General features: G+C 31.5%; 1 protein-coding gene across 3 annotated transcripts in view; it reads left to right on the top strand.

The window, feature by feature from the left end:
• LOC129616886 (uncharacterized) overlaps positions 1-21,076 on the top strand; it is a 139,525-nt gene that overhangs the window by 60,123 nt on the left and 58,326 nt on the right. For all 3 annotated transcript variants that reach the window (XM_055532391.1, XM_055532390.1, XM_055532389.1), the window contains exon 2: positions 9,202-10,573. In XM_055532391.1, coding sequence (XP_055388366.1) covers positions 9,490-10,573 — 1,084 coding nt within the window. In that variant the 5' untranslated portion in view covers positions 9,202-9,489. The remainder of the gene's footprint in view (positions 1-9,201; positions 10,574-21,076) is intronic.

Genomic DNA, 21,076 nt, shown 5'->3' with positions numbered 1-21,076 from the left:
TTGAAAAACTACACCAAATCTTACTAATTTATAAAGTAAATTTTTTCTTTTTAAATAAATTTCAGTATTACTTTTTTTTAAAATTAACCTTTGCAGATTTTAAAAAAAATAACAAAAGAAAAAATTGATTTATATAAATTATAACTCTTCCTTCTATTTAATAACTCAAAAATTTAATATAATGATTCACTAAATTTTAATTTAAATTTTAAACGCAAATAAATTATTTTATTGCTCAGCAATATAGTAGGAAATTTATATGTGGACTGAAAATCTTAACATTAGTAGGTAATTGATGAAATTATATTTGCCACAGGCAACAGAATAAAAATTTAAAGTTCTTACAAATTAAAAATACTTCGTTGGTGTCGAATACCTTTTTCCTAATGCTTGTATACATTTATCCCTGATGATCTCGTTCTTTGGCAAACTAATGTAAATATAGCATTTACGTTCTACTTTTCTCGTGGACTATTGCTTCTACATCCTTCGACGCAACACCTTCGGGACATTTATATGACACACTATAAATAGATATTGTATCAAATAAATTATTATATTTTATTTAAATATGATTACAATAGAAAGTTTAAAAAGTATACCAAATCTTACTAATTTATTCAGTCATTTTTTTCTTTTTAAATAAACTATAGTACTATTGAAATTCAGCTTTATTTTATACTAAATATTATGAACAAAAGACAAAATTTAATTAATATATATTATAAATCCTTATTTAATGTAATAATACAAATAATAAAGATAATTATTCACTAAATTTAAATTAGAATTAAATTTTAAACAACAAATAAAATTATTTTGCAGCTCAGCGATATAGTCTTCCCGTACAAAATTTATATGTCTATTAAAGAAATGAATAGTCTTTTTCTTATTGGTGTAATAGGCATATTACTCATTAATTTAACAACTACATGTTATATTAGAAAATCATAATATATTAGTGTAATATTAGTGTAAATTCGATTCAGAAGATTTTTATCGACGGGGTCTCTTGTTTGTTGCCATCTCTTACATGCACTTCTTTTTCATTGACCGAGTTTTTAATTTCCCTATAATAGTTGACACCTGTTGTTTTAGGTCGTAATTCTTCCGTACTATTCCACGTGGCCTGTTGAATTGCATTTGTAAAGTTTTCCACTTGTTCCTCAAGCTGCTGGGTAGTGCGGAGTTTAACTTTAAGATAAATGGAGCGTTTTTAAAGAAATGAATAGTCTTTTTTCTGAAAAAAAAACTTTGGGTACAAAAAGAATACACACGTCTTGTACATTGCAGAAGTTTATGGTCCAGGCTTCGATTTTTTGTAATGTCAAGGTTTTGGTACATGAATATTATTTCAAACACATAAAATTAGAATAAAAACATAAAGAAGAGGCTTTAACATAATGCTTGAACTTAAGGGTTATTTGGGGGAGTTAACAAAAATAATTATATTTTTTGAATTTCTGCAAAAATGTAAGGTGTCAAAAATTCGGAATGAACTGTCAGGTGTCAAAACTTGAGAGGGGTCGGAATTAGAAAAAAATTTCTACTCCTGAAAGTAATTGTTTTGCAGTGTCTTAAGAGCTGCTAAAATTTCAGACTCCTACACCCTGAAGTTTAGAAAAAAATTAAAAAAAAACGGTAAATTTTAATGATCAGTTTTTTCTTTTAAAGTTCAAATGTGATATGCCGAGATAGGTAAAAGTTTTTTCTGCGAAAATAAGTTTCTAGTAAAGATTTATGTACATATAACTTCAGATTTCTATCTTAAAAGTGTAGAAGTTTTCTATGCATACGAGACAGAGTGAAACTAATGAGTACCCTTTTTCAAAATTTTTTTGGAAAAGTATTAAAAAAGTACAGTAAGAAGAATTGGGGATCTTCATTTTATGTTATGAGGCATATGTTATTATGTATACATATTTATTTTATAATTATTTAAAAATTAAATAATAACTATATTCAAAATTAAAAGGGAGATTAATTAATTAAATATTAATACAATTAATATTTAATTATATTAATTATTATAATAGTTCAGATTTTCTTTTAATAATAAGCGATTTATTTTGAATTTGATGTATTTTTTTTATTTTTTGTTGGTATTCAAATTTATTCAATATTTTGGATTTGTTGAAACTATTTTATACATACAAATTTTTTTTCTCCTTTCTTTTTCTATGCCTGAGTATTTACAATTCTTCAGTAATTTGCAAATCAATTTATTCTTTTCAATAATTTTCTTTTCCTTGATATTAATATAATTTAACAGTTAAGATTTTACCGTTCCGTGGTAACAGGTCCGTCCTTCGGTTTATTCAGAAGACGCACGATTTCGGGCTAAAGGTATTACGGTTTCGGGCACAAAATATGATTCCTTGGTTTCTGCTTTCCCCTTGAGACTTTGGAGCTCGGGTTGATGATGTTGTACTTCAACCACCAAGATATAAGTAATATGCTTAAAGTTTTTTTGGTAGAATGATTCTGGTGAAAGATTTTGGTGAAAGATTCTGGGAAAAGCTTTAAGTAATAGCCTATTTAATAATCCGTTACTCAGAAAAATTTGGTTGAATAAACCTCTTGCTCATGTACAGCTCTCGAGGCTTCTAAACCCCAGAAACAATGTTTCTGATTGCAGATTCCTCTGACTCCTCTGATCTAATATTTGTGTATCAGACTGGAAAATTTTTTTGATTGATACACGGTGGAACTGAGGTGTATATTGTTACAAAGAAACTTTTCCCCACGAATATCCAAACTAATAATATGAATCTTGTAGCGACGAACAGCGCACCGATCTTGACTTCTGGTTTTAAGGCTCTTACTCTGCATTTTGGTTTTCAGCGTAATTACGATCTTACGATTTAATTTTAGCGGATGTTGAAAAACATGAGCGTTTGGATTGCTTCTTTAAAATTTCATTGTTGTTTTCGTAATAATGTATTTTCAATTTGTCCAAGATTGTGCCCTATTATATGTTTATACTACTAATACAACATGTAGTTGTTAAATTAATAAGTAATGTGCTAATTACACTAATAATATTTTTTTTTTCCTTCTTCACTCCTAGGAGGAGTATAGGGCTAGTGCATGATATCAGGCCGTAGTTTCATATAGTCATAGAGTTAGCTAAGTAGGTAACTACCCTACCGTAGTTTTATTTATATTAAATATTTCAGTTTATTAATATTTAGTGATAATTTTTCTTAGTGTTTAGTATCGAATATTATGAATATTTGAAAATTACTTGCATAGTTCGAGGAGAAAAATTTTTTAATTATTTTTCTGCCTTTACTTTGTTTATTTACTTCGTTTATTTTTTATTAATTATTTACTTCTGCCTTTTGATTACGTCATCCATCTGTTCTGCAGTTGCATGAAGAAATTTCACTCAAGTTAAATTATTAGTGTAATAAGCACATTACTTATTAATTTCACAACTACAATGTTGTATTAGTAAAATTCATTATAATATAATTAGTGTAATAGGCACAATACCTATAAATATAACATATATGTTCATGTGATTGCGTGTTTCAAATAGTAAATTGCATGTAGCAACTCAATGTAAACAAATACTTAGTAATCATGTGGATTACAGTATAAAGCAATGTGAAGAACATTTCGTCGGCAATTTCTATATACCTCTGTCGCTTAGTTGGTAGAGCGACCGCCTAGAAAGCGGTAGGTCACTGGTTCGAGTTCGGTTCGAGGAGAAAATTTTTTTAGTTTTTCTACCTTTAACTCGTTCCTTTGATTACGTCATCCATCCTGTTCTGCAATTGTATGAAGAAATTTCCATTAAGTTAATATTATTGGTGTAATAAGCATTTTACTTATTAATTTAACAACTACACGTTTTATTAAAAAATTATAATATATTAGTGTAATCGGCACAATACCTATTTATATATAATATGTTCTTGGGATTGTTTGTTTCAAATAGTAGATTCAATTCAATGTAAACAAATACTTAGTAATCATGTGAATTACAGTATAAAACAATGTGAAAAACATTTCGTCAGCAATTTCTATATACCTCTGTCGCTCAGTTGGTAGAACGTCCGCCTAAAAAGCGGTAGATCACTGGTTCGACTCCAGTTCGAGGAGAAAAATTTTTTAATTTTTCTGTCTTTAACTCGTTCCTTTTATTACGTCATCCATCTGTTGTGCAGTTGTATGAAGAAATTTCGATTAAGTTAATGCTGTGCCCTATATTTGGTGCAAATTAATTTAGTTCCATTCTTGGAATTTTCAACAGAAAAGTCAGCCAAAGGCATTCACATCAGCAAAAGTAATAAGTGGTGTGACATACTCCTATCACTGCATAAAACGTGGGCCAGCCCCCGATTGATACCAAAGCAACTCCGAGGGTAAGCAAGCAGACCAAAGATAAAAAAAACACTGAAAGTCAAAAGGGAATTTATATGCCTTCAACACATTAACAAGCAGTTAACAGATGCAATGGATGGAGATGACAATGGTTGGCAGACATTGGATAAAATACTAAGTTTCTTAGAAATTTTAGACTAAGACTAGACAACCTTAAAAAAAGAGATAGCAAGAGGTATCAACTTGCACTGCATAGTAGAATCAAGAATGTGCGACAATATAAGCATCCTAACTTGTACCGCCAACAGCATTCTCAATTAAAAATTAGAACTAGAAACTATGTTAAATTTAAAAAATATAGATAAATGTCTTGCGTCAGAATGCCACAAGTATTGCAAAGAAATTAACATCAACGGTTACTAAATATATTCGGTAATGCACCCCGAAAATCCATCACAATGCGGTAGTCATTTATCATTAAGGAAAAAATCCAGCAATTCGAAATTTGCAAGGTTGAAAATAAGGAGATAAAACTGAGTGTAATTAAGGCAATAGCGACAAATCAAAACTTTCAGATAGGAGCAATGTATTGCCCGCCTAAGTATTCCATAAATTAATTACGGATTTATTCTTGGGGGCGATTTCAATGCAAAGCACAGCGTCTAAGGTTCCAAGATGACATTGACAGGAGGAAGAGAGCTTAGACAAGTCATAAGAGAAACTACGTGTGTATTTCACTCCACAGGTAAGCCGACCTACTGGCCCACAGTTCTTTACAACAAAACGAGTGATAGAAAATTTCTCCTCTGTTGAAGGACAGCTATGATTTTGAATCCAGCTATGATTTGAATTTGCGGTAATCTTCTGGGTGAGAGAGAAGGTGTTGAAAAAAGAAAAAAAATCTTCTCTCACTAACCCAACTACAGAATGTGTAAGTTTTAAGTTAAACATAGAAGCAAGAATACACCCAAATGCAGTACTTGATGCAGAAGACGATTTGGAAGCAGCCGCAGAAAAATTTAGGAAGATAAACAAAATGCAGCATGGGAAAGCACAAAGTCCACCACAGAACGAAAATCTGGTTACAAGTATCCCAGACATATAATAGATATGGTAAACCAAAAACGTAGGGCCACAAGAAGATTGCAGCAAACGAGAGATCTAGCAAATAAGAATATATTAAATAATATATCACAAAACTTAAGAAGATTGATGAAAGATATGAAAGAAGAGTCTGTCCTGAAATATTTCTAACTACTATGAAAGAAATAAAGTACTCGCTGTAGAAAGCAACAAGCAAATTGAAAAGACCAACGGAGCAGTCGGCGCCAATCAGGAAAAGGGATGGAGCTTGGGCGTATAGCGACAAGGAAAAGGCAGAAACATTTGCTAATCATCTGTATGATACATTTGAACCAAACAACATCGCATCTGATATCAAGTTTAGCTTAAGATCAACTCATGTTCCAGATAGGCATAATATAGCATTCTTCAACAAAAAAGAAATATCAAAAGAAATAAAAGCTCTACGGGCGAAAAAAAGCCCAGGATTTGATTCAATCACCGCCGAAATATTAAAGCAATTACCTAAAGAGGCGATATCATTCCTAATTGAAATAATCAATGCTATAGTCAAGCTAAGGCATTTTCCGGCAACTTGGAAAGTAGCTGAGGTAATTATGATACCAAAATTGAGAAAGCAGCTTATCGAAACGACATCATACAGACCAATTTCGTTACTTCCAGTTATTTCGAAGTTATTTGAAGAACTATTCCTAAGAAGATTGCAACCTGTGATTGAAAATGGCAGTATAATTCCAGCGTGTCAGTCAGAAGGCAACACTCAACGATAGAACAAGTTCATCGAATTATAGAAAAAACTCTAGAAGAAAAATGCATTTGTTCCTCAGTGTTTCTTGATGTGACGCAAGCATTCGTTAAAGTATGGCATGAACGTCTTGTTTACAAACTGGATGGGGTTCTACCAAAAAACTTCGTTGAAATAATAGAATCTTACATGGCATATGTATTTTACATCAAGCAAGGAAATGATAGATCTGAGTTGAAAAACATACAAACAGGTGTGTCTCAAGGCGGTATATTAGGAGTAGTTTTGTATCTGCTGTTTACTCGTGATATGCTGGAGATGGTTAATATAACGAAGGCAACTTTTGCGGACGACACAGCAATTCTAGCAGTTGCAAAAAACGTAAATGAGGCTGCTTATAAACTACAAAGGGCCAACGATAGGATTTCTCAGTGGTGTAAAAGTTGGAAAATCAAATTGAATGAATACAAATCTTCACACGTTAACTTTACTAACAAAAAAATAGAAACACCTTTCCGGGTTTCAAGAAGTTTACGTTATTTACACATGAAAATTCGACCAAATACCTAGAAATGACGCTACATGCGAATTTGAGATGGAAGGAGAATGTCAAGAAAAAGAGGGCTGAACTAGAACTGAAGATGCAGGACTAAATTGGCTAATTGGCCGTAAATCTTCGCTCTCCACGTAAAACAAAATTTTGATCTACAATCAAATATTAAAGCCAGTCTGGGCTTACGGTATTCAGATATGAGGTTTTGCAAAGCAACTTCATATTCAAACTATTCAAATATCTCAAAATAGAGTATTATGCAATATTGTAGGCGCCCTCCTGGTACGTTCGTAAAACTGATATTCACAGGGATCTCAAAATTCTTTTCATTACAGACGAAATAAGGAAAAGGGCTGCACTCCATAAAATTCGTCTTTCCCAACACGCCAACAAAGAGATGGCACATTTAGCTGACCATCAAATTTTGTTAGCTGAAGACACAATGGTGTGAAAAATTAAAATATTTTACCGTCACAATTACTTAGTTATCGGCAACTTGGTCATTGGAACTTTTGCTAGTTTAACAATTTTGAACGCTTTGGCTAATGAAACAAGAATCGCAAATGAAAAAGTTAGGCTGGAAAGGGATAGATTTCATGGACAAAAAAACATTTTTGTTCCTAAGAAACTTCTTGCCTGCTCTCATGTCTTTGTGGAAAAATTAAATAGGAGTAAACTATGCTTGCCGCATAAAGGCCCATATTGGGTTATTTTTCGTACGAAGAAAGTTTATACACTTTTGATTGATGATGTACCCAAAACAATTTTAAGTGATATGCTGAAATCTGCACCCATTTTAAACGACTTTACCAGTGCTACGGTGAAATTTAAATGTATTTAATTTGGCATTTATAAAACATGCAAAATGTATGAAACTTGCATTTCTAATATGGGTTAACTTTTAGCTCTTATTATAACACAATTTTTCGAGAAATTTAGAGTTTTGTAAAATAAATTTCAAGAAAAAAAATTTTGATTTTAATGAGCTTTATGTCGAAAACCTACGGCTCATATCAATTTGATTGTAGACCAAAAATAAAGAGCAATCAGTCGCCTATTAAATTGGTCCCCGATGGTCACTTTATGTCACAGGTTCTGAAGCTATAAATATTCATTTATATGAAGGAAAAATTTGGTATCTTTCTTAACAGCTGCAGTTTCAAAATGAGTATATCTTAAATAATATAGAATAAAAGTATTACGGTTTCGGGCAAAATGTGATTACCTGGTTGCCGATTGGGTTACGACTATTTTCCACCACAGTCGAACGGCCTTATATAATTTTTAAAATATGATAATTTATTAATTTCTGAAATGTTTAAAAAAGTGTCTATTTGCATAATTTATGGTCTAAATAAAGCTTTATATTCGTTATTTCTTTTCTTAATTTAAAGGTACATTTTTGTTCTTCAAAGGCCAGTGTATAGAACAACCTTATTATGTAGTATAGAGAACAGTCTTATTGTGTAGTATGTTCTAAGAACTAAATGGCCAAATATTTATAAAAACATGTTTTTAATACTAACACAAATTTAAAACCCTAATTTGTACTCCACTGCACACAAAAAAAATTCGTCCCCAATAATGGATAATAATAATAAACCCGCTCGAAATTAAATTAAAGAAGTTGATTTTTGGAATTATTGCAATCCCTAATACCATTAATGTTTAACTTTATATGTTTTCGTAATTCTATGTTTCTGACGAAAAACTGTTATTCAAGTGTATTCACTATATTCACTCCCAACTCCGAATTGGTACTTGCTTTCGGCGCAGAATTTCAAACACGTAACTACATTTTAGTTCTAAATTGTTATAAATTCCACTAAGATTATATTTAAAAAAATTTTTAGTCATATGAGAGATTTCCTTATTCTACTTAAAACGAACTTTGTTTATTTATTTTAATAAGGAAAATATTATTTTCAAGCTATGTAAAGGCAAGTTCTAAACTTAAATTATTAATAGAAAATTACTATTTTACGAACCTCGAACCAAATCTACTCTGTTCATAATATGTTCATAATATTTAATATGACTATTTTTAAACAAAAATATTTAAATGTGTAAAAGATGTTAAGACTTGCATTGAATTACGACTTACTTGAAACTCGTAATTCATTGCAATTCATTAAATTAATCATATTTGACAAAATGAAGGGTTATGTATTTCCTGAACCATGAAACCTATTTCAACTTTTTAATAGATATGATAACGATAGTTAGAGCATCGCAGTAGTTAAAAACACATTTGACTCAAACAAAGCAGGGACACGTGGAACTAAAGTTAACTTTTACAAATGTTGTCATTATGATTTAAAATTTTTTTCTCAGTTTTTTCTTTGATCAGGAATTATTAAGAACAAAAAATAATAAAAAATTATTTTAGATAGATTATATAAATATGTATATATTTTGCTCACTTATTTTCTTAACTTTACTAAAAAATTTAAGTATTTTTGTACTGTAAATTTTAAATATTTTTCAGATTTACAATTATATTAACTATTCATGGAAAAATACATCATTACAATTGTTTCTAAATCTCCAACATGATATTTCAAACATCGACGAGTGAAAAGATTTACATTATTATGAATTTTGTCTGTAGTATTTTACAAATAACTAATACTAACATTTTTATTGAGATATGTTAAAAAAGAACAAGATGATTTTTGAAAGTTAAAAAATACTTGGAATTATAAATAGTCTATTGAATATAATTGCTTAATTAGAGCTAAAAGTTTGTTAAAATTTTGATTTATCAAGAAATAATATGATACGAAGAATTACACTATTTGAAGGATGTTTGAATTTGTTGGAATACGCATATTCGTTGAGTTTTAATATAAAACATTTACAGGATTCATTTACCATATTGTCCAATTCAGGGATAATGGATTTTTGTATTAAAAGTTTTTGTTGTCAAATCAAACTTTTCAATCAACTCAATAATGAGAGATTCCAAAGAGATCATCAAATAACTAAGTGCAAAAACAATGTTGGTCTATACATTTTTCTCAGTATTTTAGTATTTTTAAACAATATTGTAATAGTTTCATGCTTATGCCCACAACTATGTGAATGTAAATGGAAATATGGTAAGGAATCAGTTATGTGTGTCAACGCAAATGTATCTAGTATACCAAATAGTATAGATTCAGGTACACAAATTCTTGATTTAAGTGGAAATTTAATTATTCACATAAGAAACGATATATTTGCAAATTTAGAATTATTAAATTTACAAAAATTAATAATATCCAAATGCCGACTAAAATTTATTGAACGGTATGCATTTCGAGAATTAAATAATTTGGTTGAGCTAGATTTAAGTTATAATCGTTTGTCGCTTATACCATCTCATACATTTAATTTTATACCAGAATTGAGAGAAATTCGCTTAAGTGGAAATCCAATTAGCAAAATAATCAATGATGCTTTTTCTCGAATACCAAAGTTGACGAGAATTGAATTGTCCTATTGTAATATATCAATAATTGAACCAAGAGCCTTTGAAGGAATTGAGCATACTTTGGAGTGGTTAAAATTAGATGGAAATAAATTAGTTCAAGTAATACCGGGAAGCTTTACAAGGTTACAAAATTTACATGGTCTTGAATTAGCTCAAAATTTATGGAATTGTTCATGTATATTAAGACCTTTGCGATTTTGGATGATGCGAGAAAAAATACCATACAGTGTCCCACCAACTTGTGACGCTCCACATCGATTATTTAATAAGTCATGGGATAAAATTGATTTGGATGATTTTGCTTGTGTACCTGTCATTGTACCGAATCAAATTACTGTATACGGAGTTGAAGGAAAAAATATTTCGTTAAGCTGTTCTGTTCAAGGTGAATATTAATGTTGAAAATTGTTGAAATTTATTTTGTATACTTTTTCATGCATTTAACTGAAAATACAAATACGTTACATTTTTTAATTACGTATTTGCACTTCACTAATAATGTAGAAAACTTTTTAGTTAAGTATATTTAATTTAAGTTTTATTTATTACAGAAAGAGTTTCCATTTTTAACGATAAGTTGAATGTCTCTTAATGACAAAAAATTTATTTTAATTTAGTTAATAATATTAGTAAAGCTCGCCAAAATTATTTTATAATGACAAAACTGCAATATGTATTTGTTTATTGTTAATACTTATGAAAATAACAATGAAAGAACCAAAAGAGGAAACTAACTTATTTTATTCGTAAAAACTTTCAAAAACGTTGTTTCGAAACTTTTTAACGAATGTTTATAATTTGGTTAAAATTTGGAGAAAGAAATATATCTGCTATGATAGTTATATTTATAAATAAATTTGATTCATGCTGAATTCAAATGATTCAATTATAAACGGATATTTATTTATACATTATTATAATAAAATTGAAAATCAAGATGAAGAAGACAATAATTTAAAAAAAAATTAATGGAAACAACATTCCGTATCGTACAAGTATTAGGCTTAAAGTAAAGAAGCAAATGCTTTGCTGCGGAACAATGTTACTTTCTCTCTTTCTGAAACATTTTAACATTGATAATCTCTCCATTCTCCGCCATTACCATTTTTTTAACTTTTTTGAGGAGTATAAAATTTTTTGTGTTATAATGTGAAAATATATACAGGTGCATATAACTGATAAACAGTACTTCGCTAATAATAATTTAACTACGTATATTCGAAAAAAAAATAATCAGACTACCAGCGTAAAATTTTTAGGTATGAAAAATTTATACAAATTTTCCAAATTTCTCAGACCTACTATAAAGCTGCGATGAAACCTACACCAAATAATATTTCTGTTAATGTCTTTATAACAAGTCCCAATGCTAAAAGAAAATCTTGAAAGCACGACCTTATTTTATATGGGTTTTTTTAAATCGAAGTGGCTATTTTTTGAGAAGAAATATTAAAATAAATTCACACTTATTATAAAGCAGGTAAATTTTAGAAAATATATTTGAAAAATCAAAAAAATATATTAATATTTTCATTGATAATTATTTTAAAATTTAAAAAAAAGCGGAAAAACAACAAGCACATCCTTCGCCTTCAACGTTTTATATGTTACTGAAAGCATTTCAGTAACTGTGGTGTCAAGTTGAAAATATAATTAATGAAAGATAATTCTTAAATATTGATATAAATACATAGTAAAGAAAAAATTTGAAGAGGGTATTAGAAAATAATATCTAAAGTACAATCAAATATTATTTGTTAAATACAAATTTTATATAAACTTCAAAATTTTACCTCTATTTTTATTTGAAACAATATTAAAAACTTACTGTCATTTATATCAATTACCTAAGAAAAAAAATATTGAAAATGTTTGGAAAAAACAATCATATACTTTTATGACCGGATTTGAATATTTTTTTATTTTTGAAATAAATGGTATTTTACCAAATGACTCAAAAATTCCGACTGTAAAATAACAGATATTTTAAAATTTTTATTCTTTATGTAATATTCTTTCCGTTTAGAATTAAGATAGGTAATACATACACATGCAGGGACATTTTATAAATAGATTGATCTTGTTTACCTGGTAATAAAATATGAAAAAAGAACAAAGCAAAATTTTTGAAGCACTCAATATAACATGTTTGAAATAGTTTTAAAATAATTATTTAAAAAAAATTTATTGGAAGTAGGTACATACATATTTATTTTTAATAACTTAAAAACTAACTGAAATTATTTGAAACAATTTTATAAGTAACGTATAAATAACCGAAATGAGATAATTCAAATTGTTGAAATGTGTCAACCTATATTACTTTTATTAACATTTTTGTTAACCGACACTACTCAACTTACCTTATTGGAAAACACAAAATGTGCATAAAAAATCATACATCCTTCCTCATGAACATTTGAAACCTTACTGAAATATGAATTTAAAATTTTTTTTCATTTTTTCTTTCCTCCTACCTTTCTTTCTTTTTCGTGCAATAGAATTTAAAGGAGTCCTGAGATTTTTTAAAATATTAAACTGTTTTTTACTTAAAAAAGAAGAAAAAATTAATAAGAAATATGTTGGCATTTAAAGAAAATAACACAAACGAAGCCAAAAATTCGGATTTTTTCGTAAAAAAAATTGAGTATTGGGACTTGTTAGATATAAAAACATTATTTCTATTATACAGCAAAACAAAAAAAAAAAAACGAAAAATAGTAAAAAAAAAACAAAATAAGAAAAAATCGCAAACATAATGGTATGAGCAAGTAACATAAACCTTTTTTTCTTTATCTTATAATCAACGTTGCCATTTTGGTAGTTTTGTACGAAAAGTGATAACTATGTTACCGTTTGATAAATTGGTAACTTCTCATTTGATTTAGTAACTTTTCCGTAAATTCTCAAATTCTTGATACTGAAATTCTTAAATTAGTGTTACTTTTAAACACAAACATTTTTTGTTTCCCAACCACATTCTTCCTAATATCTTCAAAAGCATGTTACTGGCAAAATTATTGTAAAGGGAAGTTTCATTTTAAAAAAAAAAAGAATCTGAAGTTGTCTTTCTTGGATTTAAAAAAATTAAAACTTCAAATTTCTTCAAGAAAATTTTTGAATTTTTGTGCAATACTTCAATCAAACAAAAAATACCCTTTTCGGTCTGTGATGTGTTGGTTAGATCACATTGTTTTTACTTTTGTATACCTTTGCACCAAATTTTTATTTTGGTAACATTTTCTTAACTTAGTAACTATTTAAAATGGTTTTGTTTGATGTATCTGATTAAACGGAGTTAATCTTGTTAACGCAACGTTTTATTACAGACTAAAATTATAAGTAATATCAAAATATCATGTACCGGATATACATTAAAGATATACATAATAAATGTTTAACAATTAAAGCATTGTGTTAGCGTTATATAATACCCACCTTCAATGCGGTATCACTTCATTTCTATTATGTAGACATTCCAAACTCTTGAAAAATTTTTTGATGTAACAATCGTGGCAATGTTTTTGTAAATATAACGGCGAGCATGGCACCTGTTTGTACATAATCACCTTCCCGTAAATTTCTCGTATGTGGTGACAACGTACGTCAATATGTTCGGTTCTAGAATGGTATATCGCGTTCTCAACCAGTTGGGCTGCTTCAATATTTTCACAACACAATTGCATTTATTTTTGAAAACCAATTTTCATCCAAAAATTCTTTGAGTCAATAGGTTCTTCGTATGCGGTACATAATGCCACGCCTCAGTACTATAGACCCTTGTTTTTTAGATTTAGATTGACAGGAGCGTTTGCAATAACACAGAAATAGAAACGCTGGACTAAATTAAACTGAGGCAACGTACTAATAGCGTTGATATAACTAGCGACTAATAATATTTGACCTTGAGGATATTGCAATATACGTTAGCGTTTTCGATTCCGACATCTAAGAAAAAATTCAAACAATCCTTATCGCTTATATTAAACACATTACTTATGTGGTTTTTTTAGAAAATAAATTATGTTCTGAAAAACAAGATATTAAAATTTCATCGCTTAAACATAATTAATATTGATTTTATCGCGAGTTTTTGGTGTAAGCACAGTTCTCCGATTTAGCTCCATATAAACTATTTCTTTCAATTTTTCATTCAAGTAAGCACCTTTTTACATTTATTTGATGAATGTAAAATTAAAGTGCTAAAGTAATTCGTACAGTTCAGTATCTTGCTACTGGTAACAATATTAACAAAGTATAATGAATGTCAAACATCTTATTACAGCCTTTAACAACAAGACGTGCCTTATATCGCATTATATTTCCATTTATGACAAGTTGTATTGCTCTTCGCCAATTTTTTGAATTCATACCCAAAAGTGCTGTTTGTTTTTTGCAGATTTAGGATAGCACTTATGTTACCAAAATGGTAGTAGAATAGGATACAACTCCAGTTAAAACCAGCAAAAACGCTATCACTGTTCTCTAAGCCGTTTTCATCACAGTGTTCAGAGTATATTGAAATTTACTATTATCATTCTCAACAACATCATCAGTAACATCAATAACATCTTCATTATTTTCAATATGAAATTTAATAAATTTACCTTCAAAACCGTTGTCGCCACACACATCGTTAGCAGAGCTTTCTGCAGTTGTAATATCAAAATTTAGTTGCAACCTTTCAATGAATTGAACATCCTGCTCTTGAAGACCCTTCTGGATACGGATTCATATAAACTTGGATTCCTCATGTTAACCAATTATCACACATTCAATACCTTTAGCTTGAAATTTGGTATTTCTCGGACGTTTATCAAGTACAACTGTTTTTGAACCGAAAATTTTTAAATGTGATACACTCGGTTTAGGTGTATTAGCAGCTGATACAGTTGTTTGCCTCTTAAAACCGTTTTCAGCCCAATATCCAGAAAATTTATTTCCCATATATTCCGTTCCATGTCATTACATAAAATTTTGACTCGTTTTTAAATTCCACGTTCGCATGAACTAGAAAATTCTTAAATATACCAAGTGCTTCAGCTTTATGTTTCATAAAGTAAGCAAATACCATTCTGCAGTGGTTAATCATAAATGTCATGAAATATCTGGAATCTCCAACTGACGGCACCCGGTATGAACTAACTCCCAAAATTTACTAGACTTTAGTGATATTTTTCTGAAGTGCTAAAGTACAATTTTTTGCTTAAATACGACACTTTTTAATATAAAATACAAATAAAAATCAAATTTTAAAGAAACACTTTTGCAATGAAATAAAAATAAAATACAAATAAAAATCAAATTTTTCAGAAGCACAATTAAAAATTTAAACCATTTTACCATAATATTTCTCCATAAATAATTTAAGCTTCTTGTATATCAGTCTCCCACAACGGGCGTGTCATATTTGGTAAGGTAACAAGGAATGATTATCCCAGGTGGTAGGCCATTCTTGGTATATTGGCCTTCTTTGGAGGCCGGGCTTACGAATTCTGCGGAAGACCAACTATTGCTACGCATGCGGGATCATATTCTGTGTTTTTACTATAAAGATCTATCATTTGAAATTTAGTTTCTTCGGAAAAAAAAGCCGAAATCGAAAAGCGCTGCAATGAGTTATGAAAATGAAAATAAAGAACTTTAAACATAGGTCCTTACTCTGGCGACTTCGAGCTTAAACAAGCGAAAGAAAAAATCGAGTGGACAACCGACTGGTTCCAGTAAAACTGAGTTAAGGGGTTTTGAAACTGAATTCGGTATAATTGAAAAAATAGCTGTCACTAGAAGACCGAACAAAAAAAGAAAGACGAAGTCGTTACCTGAAACAAAAGAAATCACGGTTAATAACATCACCGCCGCAGCTGAGGTAACTGAAAGCGTTAATATGAACGTCATGCCAGCTACACCAAAAAGTATAAACAAAACCGGCAAGCTAGCCACCCAGCAATTTTTCATAAACTAAAGAAGTCAAATTTGATGTACCACCACCGATAAAGATAGCCGGAATAAATGAGCATAAGAAACTTCAAAGTATAGTCTATGCTATTATCAAGAATCCCAAGATAGTTTCTGTAGCTAAGAACGAGTGGAAACTTAAAACTGAAGACTTTGAGATCTATAGAAACGTAGTAAATAAGCTAGAAGCAGAGAAAGTCGTGTGGTATACTTTTGGAAATAAAAATGATGGATCCATTACGGTAATGGTTAGAGGCCTTCACGGTTCATGTGATGTGTTGGACATTATTGCCGATTTAAAGCAACAAGTTTTAAAATAGCAAAAATGCAGTTTATATTCTCAAGAAAGAAATAATTAGAAACAATAAAGGTGTGCAATCTGTCATCAAAAGAAGGCGCTAGAACTACTGCAAGAGATACGTGCTCACAATTGCTTTGTTCAACAACCCCATCTAAACAAGTAACTTACTCCAATATCAACCAACTTCCAACAAAAAGGGCTTAGTCTCAAGTTGAAAATAAAAAGCAAAACGAAACAAAAAATAATCCATTTATGGAAAAAATATTAGAATTAATATTACAAAAATTCGAAGAGCAAAAGTTTGCAAACAATAATATGCATGAGAAAATAAACAAGTTAGAAAATAGCATAAACCAATTAAACAACAAATTAAGATCATGCCGGACTTAAGAATTTTGACATAGAACGCCAATTGGCTCCTCCAACACGTTAATGTTTTAGAACTAGTTTTACTGGGGGGACGATATTGATATCTGTTTAATATCAGAATTACATCTAGTTAAAACATCATATGTCTCCATCAAAGGTTATGATTTTCTCCATGCGTGTCACCTGGACTCCAAAGCTAGGGGCGGCTCAGCAATCTTCATTAGAAAGAAAATTGAACAAAATCCAGAGGAAAACATGGAGCTTAAAAAAAATACAAGTCACAACTATTAAAGTCCATTCACGTAAAGACAAAAATTTTAATGTATCAGCTATACACAGCTTTCCAAAATAAAATTTAAAAAATTATGACGATTATTATTTCATACAAAGTCTGGGATGCTTTTTCATACTTGTAGGAGACTTTAACGCGAAACACTTACACTGGGGCTTCAGATAGATTATTACAAAGGGAAAGGCATTATATGAAACGCGTAATGAATTAAACTGCAAATTTGTTTCTACTGGCAAACCAACTTACCTGCCAACAGTCCCAAAGAGAACGCCTGGTCTAATGGATTTTTATATATTGAAAAGCTTGGCAGAACGATTTACCAATATTCCCGAATATGAAGATTTACATCCCGACCATTCTGCCATTATCATGAGTGTGAGAAAAGCTGTAGTACTGAAAGGTAACCCCCCAGCTTTAATAAATTACAGAACGAGGTGAAGACTATAGGTGCAGAGAAACACATACCTAAGAAATTAGTTGTTGAAAAACGTAAGGCGCGCAAAAGATGTCAAACGACAAGAGCTCCGACTGATAAATCCATACTGAACAAACTAAATTTTTTTTGTTTTGTTTTTTTTTTTACCGGGAGGAAGGGTGAAAAAATCTCGAAAGACACTGCCAGACGAAAAGCAGTAGGGTGGAACTTTAATCCACTAAAAAACACCCTCCTCAAAATAAACTATAAAACTAGTCGAAAACGACTAACCATTAATTTTGCTCTAACCTTTTTGATTATTTACAAGCTTTTGATCTGGCACAATAGCGTACTAAGGACTTATTGTTCCAGATAAAAAACTCTAAACTAACTCGAGAGGTCTCGTACGTTTAAGTCTCCTAACAAAGTTTTGATTGTCAACCAATCGAGCCGCCTCGATATTGATATGATTGGATAAACGCATTTTATGATTGGCTGCTTGCTTTTTAATTTCGTCTGTGACACTTAGAATCGTGAGATCCCTGTGTATATCGGCATTACGGACATACCAAGGGGCGTTTACAATGTCACGTAATACTCTATTTTGAAATCTTTGTATAGATTGGATATGAGTCTGCGCAGCGCCGCCCCATAACTGAATACCGTAAGCCCAGACAGGCTTAAATATTTGATTATATATCAAAACTTTGTTGTATATTGTCAATTTAGAACGCCTCCCCAAGAGCCATTCGAACTTTCTGTATTCCTCCTCTAGTTGAGATCTCTTTTTCTTTATGTCCTCCTTCCATCTCAGCCTCGCGTCCAACGTCATTCCCAAATACTTCGCTGTGTTTGCGGACGGAATCAAGACGCCATTTATTCGAACCGAAAATGAATTGTCAATTTTCCTATTAGTGAAATTTACGTGTACTGATTTCACCTCGTTAAGTTTTATATTCCACTTTCTAGTCCATTTTGAGATCTCATCACTGGCCCTTTGCAATTTTTGCGTAGATTCATTTTTATTTCGTCCTATTGCGATAACTGCTGTATCGTCAGCAAATGTAGCTATTGTCACTCTTTCCGATTCAGGAATATCACACGTGTATAGCAAGTATAGTATCGGGCCCAATATACTCCCCTGTGGTACCCCCGACTTGATATCCTTAAGCGAAGAGTACTCCTCTTCCTGTTTAACTCGAAATACCCTATTAGTCAGGTAAGATTCGAGCAGGTCAACATACTGCCTTGGTAGCAATCGCCTAAGTTTTTTTATTAATCCACAATGCCAAACCTTATCGAAGGCCTGGGCTACGTCCAAAAATATAATAGAACATATTGTTTTTTCTTCCAGTGAATTTTCTATTAGGTCAGTTATTCTATGAATCTGAGCTATGGTTGAGTGGTTGCGGCGAAAACCAAATTGATGATTCGGGATTAACCTTTTACTTTCAATTATAGGTTGGAGTCTTCTCAATAAAAGTTTCTCTAGCAGTTTTGAAATCATAGGCAACAATGAGATTGGTCTATAAGAAGTCGCCTTGTCTATAGGTTTGCCAGGTTTGTGCAGCATGATTATCTCTGCAACTTTCCAAATTTCATGCACGTAATTGAACCTTATACACGCATTTATTAGGCGCGTAAGCATCGTTATACCCCTTTTGGGTAATTCTTTCAAAATATCGGCCGTTATTGGGTCTTCTATGACCTCTCTTTCCTTGACAATTGGAATAGTCACGCTATCCCCAACAAAAGCAGATTCCTCATTTTCATACACGCTCCGGCTGTCATGCAGAATATATCGGCCAAATGATCCGCAAACGCATTTGCCTTGTCCTTGTCAGTTTTTGCCCACGTTCCATCTTTGTTTTTAATAGGAGCGAGATGTTTGATAGGTTGCTTCATTTTCTTTTTTGCCCTCCACAGTGAGTAATTGATTTTCTCACACGCCGTCAAATTTTGAACATAATCAGCAACCGAATCCTCTTTGCATTTTCTAATACAACGTTTTAGTTGCTGCGATTCATGATTATATCTGGTTTTATCAGCAGGATCACGCATTTGCTGCCACCTTTTTCTCGCCCGCCTGCTTCGTTTTACTTTTGCTAGTATATGTGGGGGATAGTTGATGCCCCCCTCCTAATAACGTTAATTTTAAAACTACTCCAAGCCGCATTTTGAATAATTTTAGTAAAGTTTTCGGCCTCCTCATCTATGTGCTGGGTCGTTCTTATTCTTTTCCTTAGATCTATTTGACGTTCAATCTCTAAGCGAAATCTTGACCAATCTGTAGTTCCATTTGTCAGTGCAGGTTTCGCCCTTTTCATAACTATATTTTCCTTAAGTACAAGAATAACCACCGAATGATCGGAGTCAAGAATCTGGACACTTATTGACATCGGTTGGCCAATACGTTGGCTTCGCAGTAGAATGAAAAAGGCACCCCGTGCCGCCAATTGCTTTCCTAAGTTCTCTTCCTCTAGTTGAGGTATGCCTTGAGCCCCAATCAGTGTGCTTGGCGTTAAAGTCACCCCCCAATATAAACCTATCGCCTAGGTCCGTCAGAACGCCTTGAAACATTTCTGTCGTAATTTTAAATCTGGGGTGACAATACAATGCAGCCACTCCAAATTTTTATTTAGTCGAAGTGATCTGAACCGCCGTCATTTGCATTCCCTCGGTTTGCATCTGGTACAGATCGCAATGCACCACATTTTCTTTTATTATTATCGCCGTTCCGCCCTTCGCTATATTTCCCGGGTGGTCCGAGTTGTAAATTCTATAACCTGGAAACCGAATCTTGCTTCTTGAGGTCATATGTGTTTCAGTTACGAGGCACACGTCTATATTCTGTGTATGATGAAAAACTTGAAGTATGTCCCTTTTATTTGCAATACCATTGCAATTCCATGTTACTATTTTAAAATTACCTCGTGCCATCATTTACCAAGCCTTTTGGTACTCGATTTTTTTCCCTCGCTCTCTAAAATGCTCAATCTCTTAGAGATTTTGTCCATCATATCTACCATGTTCTGCATCATATTTTGCATTTTATACAAAACATTCACGTCATTGGCCCTTGCTTTATTGCTCGTGCCACTGTCATCAGTTTTCGTTTGGAGAACGTCCCTGTATGTTACATCTTTTGAGACTATTCTCGAGGTGAATTTCCTCGGTGGCCGTTCAGAATTCTTCAGGTTGTTGTTGCTGTTCAAATTTCTACGCTTTTGCAGTTTCTTAGCTACAAGGCATCCCCTATAGTTTGCTGAGTGGGCCTTAAAGCAGTTGGAACACTTTGCTGCAGTACTCTTTGGCTTACTGCAATCTGATGTTAAGTGCCTACCTGCACATTTAACACAATTCGGTTCTCTTTGGCAAAATTTTTGTGTATGCCCATACCTTTGACACCTTTTACACTGCGGAATGATCCTGTCCTTTCGAAGTGCCTCTATCCTAACTTTCATCCTGTTTATGTAATCGATTTCATAAATTTTTTTCATCTCTTCTTCATTTGAGAATGTTAACATAAACAGCGGCAGAGGCACCATAATGT

This window comes from Condylostylus longicornis, unplaced genomic scaffold (genome assembly GCF_029603195.1).
Source record: "Condylostylus longicornis isolate FDR11 unplaced genomic scaffold, ASM2960319v2 ptg000308l, whole genome shotgun sequence".
Lineage (NCBI taxonomy): Eukaryota > Metazoa > Arthropoda > Insecta > Diptera > Dolichopodidae > Condylostylus > Condylostylus longicornis.
The sequence above is the reverse complement of the archived record's forward strand: the minus strand, read 5'-3'. Positions and strand labels throughout refer to the sequence as shown.